At 45.1% G+C, this 18,573-nt stretch overlaps 1 protein-coding gene across 1 annotated transcript in view; it reads left to right on the top strand.

The window, feature by feature from the left end:
- The first annotated feature begins 1,601 nt into the window (after positions 1-1,601).
- The window catches only part of UROC1 (urocanate hydratase 1), a 49,641-nt gene continuing 32,669 nt past the window's right edge, over positions 1,602-18,573 (top strand). Inside the window, exons 1-5 of the mRNA XM_028719235.2 lie at positions 1,602-2,087; positions 9,556-9,686; positions 12,151-12,244; positions 14,635-14,694; positions 17,344-17,472. Coding sequence (XP_028575068.2) covers positions 1,962-2,087; positions 9,556-9,686; positions 12,151-12,244; positions 14,635-14,694; positions 17,344-17,472 — 540 coding nt within the window. The 5' untranslated portion in view covers positions 1,602-1,961. The remainder of the gene's footprint in view (positions 2,088-9,555; positions 9,687-12,150; positions 12,245-14,634; positions 14,695-17,343; positions 17,473-18,573) is intronic.

The raw sequence follows: 18,573 nt of genomic DNA, 5'->3' as shown, positions 1-18,573 counted from the left end.
ACAGAAGGTGTCTCAATGCTGAACGGCAGGAATTTCATTAAGGCCACCCAACGAATCTGCAGATTAGGTGGGGTTTGAACCCTAGTTTCTATATCTTCCCAAGCAGTCTGTTTATTGGGTCACATTACGATTTCCACAACTCTCTGTTTTTAGCCCCTGGGTGTCTGTATCACCAGAACTGATTGCTGCCTACTGACTGGAGCCATAAAGTGGATTTTCTAATCTCTTTCTGCAATAGTTCTGACTGACTGCATGAGTGGGACATATTCAGGGGCAAAATTTCCACCAGCCATTCCTTTCTTTCCTTTCTTCATTCCTTTCTTCCAGCCAGATTTCCAGGCCTGCAGCCCTCTGATAACAGGCTTATTGTCCCCACCCTCGGCAAATGTGCCTTTGACTTAATTCCCTGATCTGCAAAAATATTTCATTCTTTTCTTTCTCTTCCCCAAGGCATTTGTGGGCCATGTGTGTAAGACCTAAGATAGTAAGAAGCACTTCACTTCTGCTTTGGTTCATCTGAGTTCTCCCCCCCCCCCTGCCCACCCCATTATGCATGTTTTCATCACTGGGGCTGGTGGGGGTGAATTAGGAAGGTGTGCTCTTACTGTGTAAAAGGCATATTATTCTAGCATGTACCCAGAAGTGTGAGAGATCTGTACTAAAACATGATGGTCTGGAAGTGCCTGATAAGAATAAGTTAAATAATCAGCAATTTGACACCCCAAATTGACTGACTGAGGCAGCCAAATGAATGGAATAGGATAGTTGTGCCGTTCTCCTCTATGAAGCCAGGCACATATTGAGATCCTCTTCAGAGTCCCTCCCCCTCCTCATGATCAGAGAAACAAGGGGCTTGCCTTAGGACAGGGGCTTCTCAAAGGTGGCCCCAACATTATAGAAATCTCTCCTGAGGAGAGTTCACATTGCTCCTTCAAATCCCTGGAAAGGGCTGCCTTGTTTTAGAGCAGTTTGGAGCTTTTGTCATTATGTTATGCTACTGCTGTATGGCTCCCATGATTCTTTGTAGACTTACATGTTGGTGTCAGTTTTATAGGACATTTTGTTGCTGTAATTTTAAAACATATATATGTATGTTTCATCACCTTATTGTGAATTTTACCTGTTGTAAAGCTCTCCTAGTGATTACTGGAACCCAAAGGTGGTAAACAGAGGATTTAATAACTAGTGGAGCCCATCCTGTGGAACTCCCTCCCATAAGATGTCAAGGAGATAAATAAATATACAACTTTTAGAAGACACCTGAAGGCAGCCCTGTATAGGGAAGTTTTTAATGTGTGATGTTTCGTTATGCTTTTATATTTGTTGGAAGTCACCCAGTCAGATGGGCAGGGTGGGACATATTCAGAGGCAAAATTTCCTACTACTACTACTACTACTACTACTGCTACTATAATCAGATAGGGGAGTCTCAAAGGTGATCTACATTAAGGCCCACAAAGGAAAACACGCAAATACGAAGATTTGAATTTTTTGTCAGATTGTAGAATCTTTTAAACTTGACACACACTGCTGTGTCTTTCAGTTGGTTCAAAACCTTGCAAAAACCACCAGGCCCCTCAGAGTAGTGAATGTGTGTATGTGCAAAGTACATAAGCTGGCTGAATGTGGTTCAAAGTAACAGGGCCAAAAGCATGCGCAAAGAACGGCCAGAGAATAATCAGTAGGCCTGTGAATTATTCTTTAGGAGGAGGAGGCAGGAGAAGCCAATAGGATTGTGGAGACTGAATAGGTGTGTTTGACAGGCATGGTGTCTTTTCTCCAGAGAACTGGAGGTGCACATACAAAAGCCAGTGAGCAGCTTGCTTTCATCAGGGGTCACCTCAAAGTTGCTGAAGATCCCCCAGGACTCTCCAAAGAGAGCCTCTATCTTCTGTCTTGCCCCTCAGGCAATAGCTCTCTGTGAATGATCTTCTTCCTCTAATTACATCCCCTCACAAGCCATGTCCAGCCTGAAAGAAATTTGTGGCGGGCTTCCCTTGAACCCTCTTCCAGAGAACAGGGGCCGAAAGAGTGGAATCCCTCATGCTCCCGTGAGGACTCCTAACCTGGATTCTCATGAAGAAAAGGTAAGAACATTTGCATGGGATCTCTTTGGGTGCCCACACCAGTTTAAACCCACCAGAACTTCAGCGTTTGCTGGTCTGTGGCATCCTGGTTCCCCAAATGCACAGGAATAAAAATATTCACAGAAACTGGTTATAGAGACACATGTTGCCTAGACAAAAGAGGAGACCATAAGCAATCATCATGGTCCTTCTGTTGTCCCTCAGTGAAGCAAATAAAGCGTGAAGTACTTTTGTCTGCTTAGTCATTAGACAATAGATTTAGTTGCTTATTTTTAAACATGTCTTTCCACAAGTAGAGCCCAGTCCTAAATAACGCTTGTGCATGTTCTAGGGGAACATTTTCTAGTAAGTGTGCTTAGCTTTGTAAACTTAAAGGAATGGATACACTTGCCCTTTAACATAAGAGTGTAAGAATACACTGTATTTATGTATACAGAGATATGTGTTTCTGTAAGGCCACTTGTTACTTTCCAGATGTAGGACTCCAATGCACATCACCCCCAGACAAAATGACCAATGGCCATGGATACTGACCTATTATCCAAGTCTGCATTCATACTGAAATTGTTTTTGAGATTTAAAAATAATTCTATCACTTGTTTTCAGTCCTAGGCTCCTTTTGGAGGAAAAGCAGAATATAAACAAACAAACAAACTAATTAACTACGGTAACTAACTAACTAACTAACTAACTAAGTGAATTGTTGTCTACAGGGCTATAGGTTCTCAATTTTCAACAAAAACAGTCTGTGCAGGAGACTGACTTAGTTTTTCAAGCCTTTAAAAAGAAACTGCTATGATGATATGGTGGTGACGGACATTTGGGGGAAATCGATTGGCCTGGCATATTCAAACTGAGACTCATCCTTGAGTGAGTTGAGTTAATGATTTGTTCTTTGGTTGGGCAACCAAAAAATAAATAATTGTTTAACTAAGCAGTAACTGAGTTGCCTGCTGGGTTCTTAAGTATTGTTACATGCCCACCGCTTCGCCAACCAGTGAGAAATTCCCAGGAGAGTGCTTCCAGGATTGTTTTACCTTGAATCAGAGAGGACTTGTGGCATCTTTGCACAGGGTGAGCCTTTTAAAAGAGGCCCCGTGGAACATGTGTGCTCTGTATCCACGGGCCTCTTTTATAGGACTCACCCTGCATTATTGTATTAGGCTGAGAGGTGGTAGCTGGCTCAAAAGTCTTGGCACATAATATATTTGTGAGTCACTTTCTCCAAGCGTATTTAGCAGGTAATTTAAATGTTATGTATCTATTCAATGTAACAGGCTTTTATTCCTAGATAGCATCATCCTCCAAAGCGGGTCTAACCTCATGGGTTTGTATCCATTAGTGTGTCCCTTGCATTGACAGAGGGCAATTAGGACCAATGGGGGCTTTCATGAGGGAAATAGCCAGTTGGATCAGACCAATAGATCATCTCAACCAGCATTCTGTTCTCGTGGAGGCCAGCTAGAAGCCTGTGGGAAACCCACAAGAAGCATCTGAGCACCAGAGCAGTCTCTCCTCCTGTGGTTTCCAAACACTGGTATTCAGAGGCCTACTGCCTCCGACTAGATCAGAGATAACCCACACAAGACAAAGGTACAGTGGGTGGAAAGGCTCTCTGTCCAGAGAGGGGTTGAGCTGATTCTAGATGGTTTTGCACCAAGTTTGCATTGTCCTGACCCCTGAATCAAGCCACAGCAATCCAGGCCCAGAGTCAGAGGCTGCAGAGGCACGTACTAAGGAGCCAGGTCAGATTAAGAGCCCTGAACTGACTGCTGGAGAGCAGGAGATGACTACAACTGAGGCCGCTGGACAGCAGCCTCCAGAAGAATCTCCTAGAGTCGACCACCAGGGCCTATAGGGCCAGAGCCTGGACCATCACAGGCTCCTTCCCCTGAGAAACCGGACGCCTCCCACCACACATTCTTGGTTCAATGGTGCAGGGAGCACACCAGGAGAGAAACTAGGGAGCAGGGCCAGAGTGCCTGTCTTCAGACCAGAGAGCTGCCCCTTTAAGACTCTGAAGCTGTCTACAAGGCAGTGGAGTCTGGAAGAGGGAGTCTGGACACAGAAGCTTAAAAGGCTTTAGTCTGCTCCCAACTTTTGTGGGAGCAAGTTGCTCACTGGGAGCTGTCTGTGGTCCTGCAACAGCCTGTTAGCCTTGCTACTTTCTCTATAGGATCTGGCATCAGACCACTTTCCCCAGGCCATGCCTAATTTTATAAACTTCTATCCTGTTGGCTCTCTGGGCTCATCCACTTTTGCTTGCCCTGCTACTTTCCCCCAGGAAAACCCAATCTTTACTGCTGAATCAGAGCAAACATCAATTGGGTTTTCTCCAGAATGATGTCTGCTCTGATTTAGCACTAAAGAGTGAGTTTTCTGGGGGAAAGAAGTGAGGCAAAGACAAAACTGCTCAAAGCCATGCTTTCTAGGCACGGGACAGTGGAAATGTAGACAAGCTGTTACGGTACTGTCCTTTTCTCTAAACTAAAAAACCCTAAATGCTGTAATCTTTCCTCATAGGGCAGTTGCTCCATCCCAAGACCAGCACTTTGAGAACAAGTTTGCAATTAATATAAATGATTTTTTTTGCTGTGACTATTAATAATATCAGCCATGATAATATAATTCATTGGAATAGTAGTAGCAGTATTAGAAGTAGAATCGGCAGTGTAACCGTAATGTGTTCCAAAGCTGAGGGAACAATGCCAGTTAATATAAGCTGAGGATCAGGCCTGTGTATTTTCAATTTATATTTGCAGTATTAACCCAAAACTGTTCTCATGTTTTGTTTTCATGCATCTTTATTTCTGGCAATAATATAAAGCCTTTATGAGAGCTTTAGCCATGTGCTTCGGGGTCCTTCGGAAGAGCTACATGGCTCTTTCCACCATATCATCTTTAATCTCCTTGGACAAACCAAACCATATCTGCAAGGCTCTTTCCATATATGGTTCCTGACTTCTCTTTCTTCCAAGCCCCTTTGTTGCTCGGGACTTGAAGCCGCAACATCCTCTGTCTCCTCCTTTTCCCTGCCCAGAGGCAGAAGTCTCTGTGCTTTATCCTAAGAAAGACAGTGTCTTCCTTTGGCAAATTACAGAAGGGTTGCTGTGTTGGCCTGATGCAGCAAAAACAACATTTTTTTGTTAAATGTATTACTCTGCTATCCTACAATGCCATAGGACTCTCTGCTGCGTTTCCTTTGTCTGCCTGCATTGCTTCATTGTGCCCCTGTTAAAGAGTAAACTTGCCTTACATAAGAACTTAGGAAACTGCCTTATTCTGAGCCAGACCATGGCTCCATCTAGGGCAGTATCATTTACTCCAGTGGCCCCCACACTCCCCCATCCCCTTGAACGACATGAAAATGGTTGAGCATCTTAGCGGACCACTTGATGGTTTCTCTGCCTGTTGTAGCAATTATAATGCATTGTGCTAGGTCAGGGGTCAGCAAACCTTTTCATTAGGGGGCCGGTCCACTGCCCCTCAGAGCTTCTGGGGGCCGGGTTGTATTGGGGGGGGATGAATGAATTCCTATGCCCCACAAATAACCCAGAGATGCATTTTAAATAAAAGGACACATTGTACCCATGTAAAAACACGCTGATTCCACAGGCTGGATTTAGAAGGCAATTGGGCCAGATCCGGCCCCCGGGCCTCAGTTTGCCTACCCATGTGCTAGGTGCTGTATGGTTTTTAACAGTATTTTTAATGGGTTTCTTTTATTTCTTACACAGTGTGTTTCATTGCATTGTGATTTTAATTCCTTAGCATTCAAATTGTAATACAGTGTAAGAAATGAAATCAATATGAATGTTGAATATACCATCTCCCGCCTTCAAATCCAGACATGCCACCTGAATGAAGTGGTCCGTGGACCACAGTTTGGGAACCTCTGGTCTACACTGACTTAGCAGCAGCTCTCTGAGGTTTCAGGCAGCATGTCCTCCAACCCAGCCCTACCTGGAGATGCCGGGGACCTTCTGCATGCAAAGCATGTGCTCTGTTATTGAGCAGTGGTCCACCCCTCCCCAAAAGGATATGCTTTGAAACATTTCCACACAGGAGACAGCAGTGAAGAGAGGTGCCACTGTGGACCTGGCAGCAGTGCCACTACTGCATACCACAGTGATGCAGATGTAGAGCAGGGCAGCATCAAGGTTGAGGCAGTTTGGGCACACTCAATTGGCACACTGGTCTGATGACACCGCCACTATTCTGTCCCAGTATTAGACGGTGGCACTGCTGCTAGGAGATCAGATCCATCCATCCCTATTGGCCACTCCTGTTTGCACATGGAAAACTGGAGCCTCACTGAATTAACTTGTTTGGATACACAAAGCAGATGCTTATTTGTACAATTTGCAGCCTATCAAAATTCAACACCTCGCCAGCTCTCCAGATTGTTGCTTTAGCATCTATTGTTCCACCTGCCAGTTGATGTCTCTTCATCGTGTGGCTTCACCTGCCAATTCAACAAAGACATTTGCCCAACAAATAGCCCATCGTTATCCAATTACTTTCATTAGTAGAACACAAACACATTTCATCTTCTTTGTGCTAGCCTCTTAAGTAGAGTCCATCTAGAACTGTCAGTTGCAGACAAGAGTCTTTTGTCTCTAAAATGTAGCTGTCTGCGGTACTTGGTTGTGTAAATTAGGACAAATGGCCATGTTAGTTTGCACATGAAGGTCATTGCGCTCAATGCAAAAGTCTTCACCTGGAAAAGGGCACAGCATTGTCAATTCCAGATGACTAGATGTTAAGCCACAAACAACAAGGGAATTGGGTTCATTCAGTGTCTGAAATGCATCACAGCCTGTTTCCACACAGTGTGCCAAAATAATGGATATGGCTTTCTAAAGACTATTCTACTGCTAGGCTGCTACCACTACTTGAGTAGTAGTTTAGAGCATTATGGAGAATAGGGCTGTCAGTGGCTGCTGGCCATTATGTGTAGCATCTCCTCGGTCAGAAGCAGTATTCCTCTGAACACCAGTTGTGGGGAATCACAAGTGGGAAGAGTGTTCTTGTGTGGGGGTCCTGGCATTTGGTTGGCCACAATGTGAACAGGATGCTGAAATGAATGTGCCTTTGGCTTGGTCCAGCAAGGCTTTCCTTGTGTTCTTCTGACTTGGTACCAATGGAAACTCCCCTCCCAGGAAAGATAGCAGCTCTGGAGGATCACTGATCTGGTTCAGGACCATTCCACCATCTCAGGAAATGTTGTGCCAAATTGGGAGACAATATCTCAAGAGGTGCCTGGAAACAAAGAGAGCTGATGGACAAGCCCATTTGCAAAATATATAGCAGATTGTGATTTGTAACCCATTCTTCCTAAAAACTGAGCCTAGAGCTGCAAACAGTATTTTTAAAATGCCGATTGAATATTTAAAATGCTGCTCAAGTTGAGCTTGAATCTTGTCAGCAAGGAGACACTGGGCTAGCTCATCATATTTTTGCATAGTCTGAAGGCACCGCCATCTGTGGAGCTTCCTTTCCATATGGGAGCAATAGCTTTCTGGCAGCAGCATTGTCACTGATTAGGAGTGGGAGGTAAGGCAGCGGTGAGGTCAGGGCTGTGCAAATACGCTGGCAGAGCCAATTCAATGTGCCTGTACAGCCCTGATCTCACCACGGCTTCCTGGCCTCGTATACCATGCAAGCCAAAGGCTAAAGTCAGCTCCCTTCTCCACTGCCTGCTTATTTGATTTCACAAAGAAGAGCAGATAACTATACCCTTTAGCATTTTCATGGTGGAAGCAATGAAATTTCTACATACGGTAACTGAAGTTTGGATGTAGAAGGGTCTGCTTTATGGTTTTAGTTTTTTTATTCCACCCAGGTGGGCTGGGGCTCCCACACATTTAATAGCATGCACAATTTCCAAAGCAGGGAATGAACTTGAGAAGTGAACAAACATTTCCTTGTTTCATATCCCATATGGTAGTTTGTTGGGTTGTTTTTTTTTAAAAAAGTTAATGACAATGACATGAGGAGGACCCTACTGAGGAGGATAGGAAAGATTTTATCTGATTTGCCTGCTGGAGGAACAACTATCCTTTGAAGTATTGTTGGGGTTCCTGCTGGCATATTTTACTTATTTAAAATATTCAGACTTTGCTCCTTCCCTGGAGATTGAGGTGAAGGTAACAAACAGCACGTTTTGATGAACCTTATATGGTTCTCAGAAAATATTAAAACTGCAACAACTGCAGAAATGTCCAAAGCAAGAAAAGGCTTCGGTGAATCCCTTTCAGGGCATATGCCAGGTGCCACCACAAAGTGGCAGGGTGGGGCTGAGTTGGAAGGGACCTTGGAGATCATCTACTCTGAATCCTGCTTCATTGCAGGATCTGCAACACAGAATATGATTGCAGCATCCTTGGCAGATGACTGTCAAATGAACAGTCTCCTGAGCTAGTCTATTCTACAGTGGTACCTCAGGTTAAGTACTTAATTCGTTCTGAAGGTCGGTTCTTAACCTGAAACTGTTCTTAACCTGAAGCACCACTCTAGCTAATGGGGCCTCCAGCTGCCGCCGCACCACCGCTACATGATTTCTGTTCTCATCCTGAAGCAAAGTTCTTAACCTGAGGTACTATTTCTGGGTTAGCGGAATCTGTAACCTGAAGCATATGTAACCCAAGGTACCACTGTACTGTCAATTAGCTCTTACTGTTAGGAAGTTTCTCTTAATGTTTAACTAAACTCTGCTCTCCTGCAATTTCCACTCATTTGTTCCAGTTCTGCCCTCTGGAATAACAGAGAAGAGGTATGCTGCATCTTCTGTGTGACAGTCCTCAGATATTTGAAGAAGACATTTCTCTTCTCTAGACTAATCTTATCATCGCGCAACCGTTTCTCATAGAACTTGGTTCCAGTCTCCTCACTCTTTTGATTGCTCCTGATACAAGATCACCCACCTAGCATTTGGCAATGCTAGCACATTTGAGCACAGAAGTCTTGTGCTTTCTTTGGCACAGCACTGGGTGATCTTGGTCCATTAGATTAGCATGCACTGAACCTTCTGTGCCATTTCAGTGTGACAATGGAGCTACAAACCTGACTTGGCAAAGTGCTGCTGTCAGACAGGCGCCAGGGGTGTCCTGCATCATGTTGTGCTTGGGTATAATGGTACAATGGAGTTCCTGGCATGTCTGTTATCTACAGCTGATTCTGCTTGCTGTTCCATCTCCTCTGGAGAACGGGTGCAGCCCACAGCCTGTGCCAGGACAGCCTCTTGTTTATGCAAAGGTTAGGGTGGGAAGATCCCATTCAAAATGCTGTGCTACCTTGTTTGTTGGAGCCTCATACTTATTAACGGTCAGTGCCCTTGAATACGCTTGCAGCATCTGGGCACATTTCCCGTTCAGGCTGATAAAAATGCATGTGTTTAATTAGCTGTGATAACCACCCACTTGGTCACTTTCTTCTGGCTTCCTTCTCTCCCTCTCTCTCTGTGCAGCTGGCTTTGAAGAATGCCTTGCGTTATTTCCCTTCCAGCTTCCACGAAGTCCTGGCGCCAGAATTTGCCAAGGAGCTGAGAGACTATGGACATATCTACATGTACAGGTTCTGCCCCCGCATTGAGATGAGGTAAAGGCTTGAGGAGGGCTCTACGTGGAATGGCATGTCGGGAGTGAAAGCCATTTGTCTGTTTAGAGTTGTACCTAAATTCCGTCAGAGTGAGTTGATGTGGAGGCACAACCCATGAACCAAACTGAACAGACAGAAGGCCACTTGTCTCCAAATAGGCAGGTAAATTGGCCCATTGCTGAATCTGACAGTAGTTTGGTCTTTGTGCTAAAGGTGTCGCTCAGACCAAGGAAGTAGGCCAGAGTCTGTGATTTTAATCAGGCTCCTGTTGGCTCTTTGTGTTGCTGGGCAATCGCTGGTTCTGTAGTTACAGTGTAGTACCTCTTTGTGGGGACACGGGTGGTGCTAGGGCTTGCTGATCAGAAGGTCAGTGGTTCGAATCCCTGTGACGGGGTGAGCTCCTGTTGCTCGGTCCCGGCTCCTGCCCACCTAGCAGTTCATAAGCACGTCAAAGTGCAAGTAGATAAATAGGTACCGCTCTGGCGGGAAGGTAAACGGTGTTTCCATGCACTGCTCTGGTTCACCAGAAGCGGCTTAGTCATGCTGGCCACATGACTTGGAAGCTGTCTGTAGACAAACGCCGGCTCCCTCAGCCTATAGAGCGAGATGAGCGCCTCAACCCCAGAGTCGTCTGTGACTGGACCTAATGGTCAGGGATACCTTTACCTCTTTGTGGCCTACTTCACCGGGGGCAGCCAAGAACAGCACAGCATACAGCAGTGCCCACTTCTTGGGAGCTAACTTGGTGGTACCAGCAGCAAATGAGAAGATTCCCCCCCCCCCATCTGCTCTATATATTGTTCAACTCAGCTAATAATATTAGACAGGCAGCGCTAATTCCAGTCCATTCATTGCTATAAAACTGAGCACCAGTATTTTAAAAACAAAACGAAAATGACTTCCTAACCTTGCAAAGGCTACAAACTTTCATTTTCATCCTGATATGTATTTGTCCATGGGGGTGAGTCCAGCTGCTAAAGCTATATAGACACATATCGTTCAGATGCAGGGTTTGAAATTAGTTGATGGATTTCTGATGAGCACAGCTGGCTGCCCTAATTCCCCCAGCTTAAATGAGTTTCCATATGCAGAGAGAGAGAGAAAGAGAGAGAATCCGTGTAAAATCCATACGCAAATAAGGGAGTTCTTATCTAGAAATGGGACCTGTTACAAATATTAAGCACAAGTATTAAGCATCTTCCAGGTCTATGAATCTTGGAAATTATGGACATCATTTTGTACCTGATCAGTTTATGCTAGTGCAGCATCCTCCAATTTCTTAAAAGTTTTCTTCCCCTGTGAAAGAGGCTTCCATTTTTCTGCTTCATTTGCACAGCAGTTTAGAATTTATTTAGAATTTCAGTGGGTTTGGGGTTGAGTTTACCTCCTTGTTGTGAGGTGACCAAGGAAGGCATTCGTGTTTCTCTCTCCACTGATGATTTCTCCAGTGCTCTGAATCCTCCCTGGCTACCCATACTTCCTGATACTCCCCCATGAGGGGCTCATTGAGTCTTTAATTGGGCTTTAATTCAAGCGTGGGAAGCCAGAGAGGCTGGCAACTGACTGCCTGAGACTGATGCACTTGTTGGTTTTGTTTCTAAGGGAAGTCTTTTTTACTTTCTTTTTTTTAAAAAAAAACCCCAACAACAACATGATTGCACACTAACTTCTTTAAAAGTAGCACCTTAGAAACCAACTAAGTTTGTTCTGGGTATAAGCTTTCGTGTGCATGCACACTTCTTCAGATACACACGAAAGCTTATACCCAGCACAAACTTAGTTGGTCTCTAAGGTGCTACTGGACAATTTTTTTATTTTATTTTTTTATTTCGACTGTGTCAGACCAACATGGCTACCTACCTGATTCTTTAAAAGTAAAAAGACTTCACCTTTTAAAAAAATAGCACCAAACAGCTGTGAGACATACCTTCCTGCCTTTTTGTGAAAGCCCAGGCAAGTATGTAATGGGTTTTCAGGAAGGATGCCACCAGAAAGGCTGCATAATGCAAACCTCTGGAGAGATAATGTGTAGAATGAAAGTAAGGACACTTACAAACTCAGTGGCCATTGAAAACACAGTAAGCAAAACAAAGACCTGTGCCCTGGCCACAGGAATATCCCAGAAATTGTTGCAATTTATTTTCTCATTAACTGATGGACCATGACGGGGGGGGGGGGGGGGAGGAGATGGAAGTAATTTTTGGCACAGCGTTAGCTTTTGTAGTGGGGGTGCGTTTTGCTAGGGACACTCAAAGTGCTTTGAATACACAGAGAAATCTCTGAAAATATTGATTACTCTAGGGGGGAAAAGAAGAAGAATGATGCCGTTTGATTCTACCATCATATCAAACATTTTATTCTCGTTTTGGTTGTATTACGATTTGCTTGTGATAAATCCAAGTATGCACTTGTAGAAGGTTGAAGATAATTCTTTCATTTCCTCACTGGTGTATTTTAATTTCAGAGCTTACCCCATCCAGGAATATCCCTGCAAAACCATCGAAGCTGCTGCAATAATGCACATGATTATGAATAATCTTGACCCTGCAGTGGCACAGGTAATGAACATTCCTCAGTGGAAGACTTAGTCTTGGAAAGCAAACTGATAGCAGTGACATTGCATTGATTTTTGTGAATTGACACATACCAGTTCTGCTTGGATCGTTCTGAAATGGAACAAAGGATGAAATGGGTTAATTATTTTTTAAAAAATCAATGCATTGCCACTTTCCCCCATTAATTTTAATGAATCATAGTTGGAAGGACTCCCTAGAGTCATCTAAATCCAATCCCCTGCAATGTAGGAACCCCAACAGACAGTCCTCCATCCAATTTGAGGCCATACCGAACCCTGCTTACCCTTGCAAATGTGCTAGCTGTTTTATTGCTGCACCACCAGGAGAACAGTGGAGGTGCAAAATTAGCATGCCACTCTGAGGTAGAGCATGTGATGCTTAAAAACAAACATGGCTAAGCTGACATTTCTCAGAAAATAATTTCCAGCCAATTTTTGACTTTCTTCTTTTGCTTTTTTGAGCTCTTCCTAAAACCGTTGGAGGTTTTAGTCCTCCTCTGAAGACTATCCAGCAAAATGGCTTTCTAAGTTTTGCCATCCATGAATTTTCAGCACAGCTATGGATCCGGTTTGAATATTGTTTTTATTTTTAATATTCTTGAAGGAAGCCATGGACTTGACCCCTACTCTTTCCAGCCTTCCCCTCTTAAAGTTTCAGTCAAAGTTATGTGAGAACTTGCTGTAAGAATCACTCAAAACAACTCCTTGTTTAAGCACCTTGTGGAAAAATATCACCTAATCTGCCACCAGGTATAGCGAATAGCTAATCCAAGAGTGATTTGAAGTTTGCTTAGTCAAAATAAGAATATGTTACCCTATGCTATGAAGACAAAATACAAAGGCAAGCTATGTATCAACAACGATCTGATACTATTTCTGACAGTCATCAAATCATTGGCAAAATGCAAGCTCGACCATCCCACTGATACTTGCCAAAAAGGATTTTATTGCGAATAAAACTATTAGAAATATTCATAGTTTGTTATATCTAACACAGCTTGTGTGACTGTTTTTAGAATACATTTTCATAGCTTATGAAGCAATTTCCTGCAATCAGATGGTTGGTGTTCTTTCATTCCCATAAACAAAAATATGAATAATGTTGTTAGCACTATAAATATTTCAACAAATACCACATTAATAGGGAAGTTACGTAATTTTTATTTTTTTGCTTGGATGCCTCAAGGAATGGTAATAAAACAGGCAGTTAAAATGCACGAAACAGTCATGTGACAATAAATTGAAGATACAGTCCTTTCACTAGTATAGTGGTACCTCGGGTTAAGAACTTAATTCGTTCTGGAGGTCTGTTCTTAACCTGAAACTATTCTTAACCTGAAGCACCACTCTAGCTAATGGGACCTCCTGCTGCTGCCGCGCCGCCACTGCACAATTTCTGTTCTCATCCTGAAGCAAAGTTCTTAACCCGAGGTAATATTTCTGGATTAGCGGAGTCTGTAACCTGAAGCATCTGTAACCCGAGGTACCACTGTATTTGAGTAAGATTCCACACCCAGTCCAGGTAGCCTATGTCTGGGCCTTGGAAGAGTGTGCCATCTTGTCCTTCGCCTCAGGCAGCAAAATGTATTGAGCCAGCCCTGTCCCTCCACCAACATTCATTTCTACTGAAATGCAAGCTATATCAACACGCTGGTTCTGCTGCTTATTGTCTGGAGCTTAGATAGCTTGGAGACACGGGGAGGTGAATGACTCAACAATTTGTGAATCGGTGGAGGTTAGAGGCATCCTAAGAAGTGGCTGGTGCTAATAGAAGCCATAGGCACAACCCTGTAAAAGCTATTATCTCCTGGTGTTCTGGAGTTTGTGCAGCATAGAGGATAATTGAATAGGCCACAGTCTAGAATGCCCCTGGTCAGATTTAAGCTCTGCTATGTGCTCATTAGGGACACGGGTGGCGCTGTGGGTTAAACCACAGAGCCTAGGACTTGCCAATCATAAGGTTGGCGGTTCGAATCCCCGCGGCGGGGTGCGCTCCCGTCGTTCGGTCCCAGCGCCTGCCAACCTAGCAGTTCGAAAGCACCCCCGGGTGCAAGTAGATAAATAGGGACCGCTTACCAGCGGGAAGGTAAACGGCGTTCCATGTGCTGTGCTGGTGTTGGCTCGCCAGCTGCAGCTTCGTCACGCTGGCCACGTGACCCAGAAGTGTCTTCGGACGGCGCTGGCTCCCGGCCTATAGAGTGAGATGAGCGCACAACCCTAGAGTCTGGCAAGACTGGCCCGTATGGGCAGGGGTACCTTTACCTTTACCTATGTGCTCATTAAGCAGTGTTTTGATTAAACTGGGTTTAATCATATTTGAGACTGGAATAAGGGACGCTGTTTTAAACATGCTTTAAAATGTGCTCTTTGCAGTTTCCCCAGGAACTTGTAACTTATGGAGGGAATGGACAAGTCTTCAGCAACTGGGCACAGGTATGGTGTTGATACATTTGTTGCTTGCTTTGCTTGACCATGCTCTTATTTAATCCATCACATCCATATTTTGCTTGGTGGAAGATGTGACTAAGTTGTTGGCTGTCATTGACAATGAATCCATGCAGTTGTTGGGGCTTTTGACTTTAAGAAATATCGAAAGAGCAATCCAGTGCTTGAATTATGGCGGCTTGGGGGTGGGGTGACAGCTGTTTTACCTGTTGTGGCTGCTTTCTTTGCTGCTAATTATAGAAGGCTACAAGGTTTGTGGGACGCGGGTGGCACTGTGGTCTAAACCACTGAGCCTCTTGGGCTTGCTGATCGGAAGGTCGGCAGTTTGAATCCCTGCAATGGGGTGAGATCCAGTTGCTCAGTCCCATCTCCTGCCAACCTAGCAGTTCGAAAGCACGTCAAAGTGCAAGTAGATAAACAGGTACCGCTCCGGCGGGAAGGTAAACAGCGTTTCTGTGCGCTGCTCTGGTTTCACCAGAAGCGGCTTAGTCATGCTGGCCACAAGATCTGGAAAAACTGTCTGCGGAAAACGTCGGCTCCCTCGGCCAGTAAAGCAAGATGAGCGCCACAACCCAAGAGTCGTTCACGACTGGACTTAACTGCCAGGGGTCCTTAACCTTTACCTTTTTACAAGGTTGGGGGGGGTCATTATTTGGTTAAAATAACTTTAACTTGACAGATTTTTTTCATGAAAAGGGTAAATCCAGGTTAAATGGGGGTGGGGGTAGATATGGGCTGGCATTTTTATGCCATTGTTTGGATGCTGAACACACCATACATAAACAAGAAACACGAATCTGGAAGCACCCTAAATATCATTTAGTCTGAATGTTTTCTGAGCAGATGCAGAGTGCTTTAGGTTCATCATTCGGGAACCACAAGAATCCCCTGCTGTATCTGGGATTAGGACTCCCAGGTCCCCAGGCAGAGCTAAGCTCTTTCAGCTTTCTTTCCTGAAACAACCATGATGTTCTGAAAAAGAGGGAAAGAACATGATTCTGCACCTCGCGTCTAGCAAGGTGACATGCAGAAAACACAACATTTGGAAACTTGCTATCTCTTCCTTTGCACCGGCAGCCATGTCCAGCTTCGATATGACTGTGATGTCTAACAAGAGTTTCACAGCAGAGCAAAACAATATGCCTTTGTCACTGGTTACTTAAGAATAGCAGTCGGATGAATGATTTTCTTTCACTGCGATAAGGACAGTTTGTTCTCGGTGTTTTGTTTCATGAAAAACGAGACCGTTTGTAAAGATGTTGTAGCAACGTTATTCCTGGAAGTGTTATTTCTGGTGCAGGGAGGAGAGGCAATTGAAAACATGGCATGTGAAGGGGTGCTGAGCCGTTACCCACTTAGTTCAGGGGAAGGGCCCGAGCTTAGTAGGCAGAGCACATCCCTTGCATGCAAATGGCCTCTGGTGCAATCCCCACGGAGGACTAGGAAAGATTCCCTGTCTGAAACCCTGGAAAGCTGCTGCCAATCGCTGTAGACCAGGCACCCTAACCTGGTGTTCTGCAGAAGTCATTTGACTACAACTCCCAGTATCTGTCCAACCAGGACAGTCAATGGACAGGGATGGAGGGAGCTGTAGTCCAATGACCTCTGGAAGGCACCAGGGCGTGGAAGGCTGGTGTTGACAATGCTGTGCTAGATGAACTGGCTCAGTATATGCCCAGGGCTCATGTCTACCCCCAACACTGCTCTCCACCCCCCCTCTTTTTTATGTATTGCTTGACATCAGCCTTGCCATGGACTAATGTAGGCCGCCTTATTGTGGGGGCCAGGTAGGAGTTTTTCCACTTGGCAAATTGGCACCAGCCATTTGGTTTCCCCCTACCTTGTAGCAATCGTCACAACTTTGTAAGGTTAGGCATTGGGTAGGCCTTGTTTATGGGATAGGAGGTTGTAGCCTCCGCCTGCCCCTCCTCGTTAAGGGTATCCCGTTAAAGGGATCTGGGGGGGTGGATCCTGTCCGAAGCCTGGGCATGGGCTAGGGTGATGCCAAGACCCCATCGTGGACCCCGGGGTGTCCCGATTTGATGTATATCTTAGGGCTCCCCCTACCAGTGGCTTACCCTTATGAGACTCCCTGCAGACAGGCTGTATCAGGATATAGTCTGGTTTCACCCAATGCCTAAGCCAAACCACTCACATCTGTGACCAATAAAGTTGTGGCCTATTTTATCCCATCAACCTAAACATTTGTGTCCATGTGTCTATTATCTAAGGGAACTGTGGGGCCCAGGGCCTCGCCAAGCGATGCTGAGCTAGATGGACTACTCAGTATAAGCCCAGGGCTCATGTTTCCCCCCAAACACTGCTCTCCACCACCCCTCCATGTGCATTACTTCTAGTTTCAGAATCCAACTGGAAGGGGGTGGAATGGGTGGGGAGAAGGTGGTTTCAGGGGGAAGGCGTGTGTGTTTGTGTGTGATACATTACCTGGCTTTCCACCTGACAATGTTGCACTTTAAGTCACTTTGTAAGAATTGGCTAGTGACCCACCCAGTTCATCTAAAATGGTGGCCTGTTACCAGCTTGCCTAGTTTGCCCTTTAAAAGCCTTACAAACACAGATCAGTATAAGAAGGAAGCTTAGCCTGCTCCTTTCTCCCATTCTCTCTCTCTCTTTCAGTTCTGGCTGGTGATGCACTATTTGTCTGAGATGACTGAAGACCAGACCTTGGTCATGTACAGTGGGCATCCCTTGGGACTCTTCCCCAGCCACCGCAACGCTCCTCGATTAGTCATAACCAACGGCATGGTAAATAGCTGCTGTCACCTTGTCCTCTCTTTGCTTACTATCATTTGTCACGACCCACAGTGTTTTCTGGTATGCACTGTGCTTTGCCTCATTGATCAAAGGTTGGCTGTGTTTCGGTTCACGTACTGTTTGTTTCAGAAAGTGTGAATCGGATAGGGTCACCTTTAAATGCAAACTGAATCGAGTTTGTCCTCCACCACTACATCCAATAACATCCTGTTGTTTTTCCTGCTGTCCTTTCCCTGCGGCCTTGGAAAAGAGAGACAGAGAGAGGAAAAGATCTGGGTGTTCTTGAATATTCTCTGACTTTCCAAATTACTATAGGGTCAAACTTTATTAGTTATAATTGGAGCATCTAAAACTAGATCTCGTTGCTTGTTCAAATGGGTTCCCTCACACTTTCAGCATTAGTAAGGTTGTGTCGGGGAATGGCAGGACACTGATGAGTGTACACAGGGAAAAGAGGGGCTGGAGTCTGGCTCAGGAGAGGGGGCTAGTGATTTGTGGGGACCTGTACCAGCCAGAGGCGAGAGCCAGGGGAAGCTCCAGAGTTGGAGAATGGAGCTCAGAAGGGATTGGAGGATGAGGCAGGTCAGGCAAGTGAAGGGCTGGGTGTCTCCCCACCCTCTCCTGTACCACTGTCTCTTGGAACCAGGAGAGGATTGAAGAGGGAAGAGCAGAGGCAGTTTTCACACAGGCACATAAACTGGTGGAGGGGTGTGGTGCCCCCTGTTGCTGCAACTGCTCCATAGAGCACAGACCAGGACCTAGCTGCCTAGATGCTAGACTGGTATGTGTAGGTGTTCAGAGCCGTAGGAACTTCTGTAAGTGTCCACTTTTGACAATACAGTTAACTATCTGCTGTGTGCATTCCTTTGGCTGGGGAGCACCCATAATAGGTTGGTTGTATTGTGCTGGCAAGGTGGTAGAATCACAGTGTTAATCAGAGACCTCTCTCTCTTTTCACCTTCCTCCCTGCCTCAGGACTTCTATTTTAATTCTTGTAATACTATGAACTGATGTCTGCTTGCCCCTCTCCTCCCTTTTTCCTTCTGTGTCATGTCTTTTAGATTGCAGTTCTGATGACAGGGACTGGCTTGA

The sequence above is a fragment of the Podarcis muralis genome, chromosome 2 (assembly GCF_964188315.1).
Source record: "Podarcis muralis chromosome 2, rPodMur119.hap1.1, whole genome shotgun sequence".
In the NCBI taxonomy this organism is placed as follows: Eukaryota; Metazoa; Chordata; class Lepidosauria; order Squamata; family Lacertidae; genus Podarcis; species Podarcis muralis.
The sequence above is the reverse complement of the archived record's forward strand: the minus strand, read 5'-3'. Positions and strand labels throughout refer to the sequence as shown.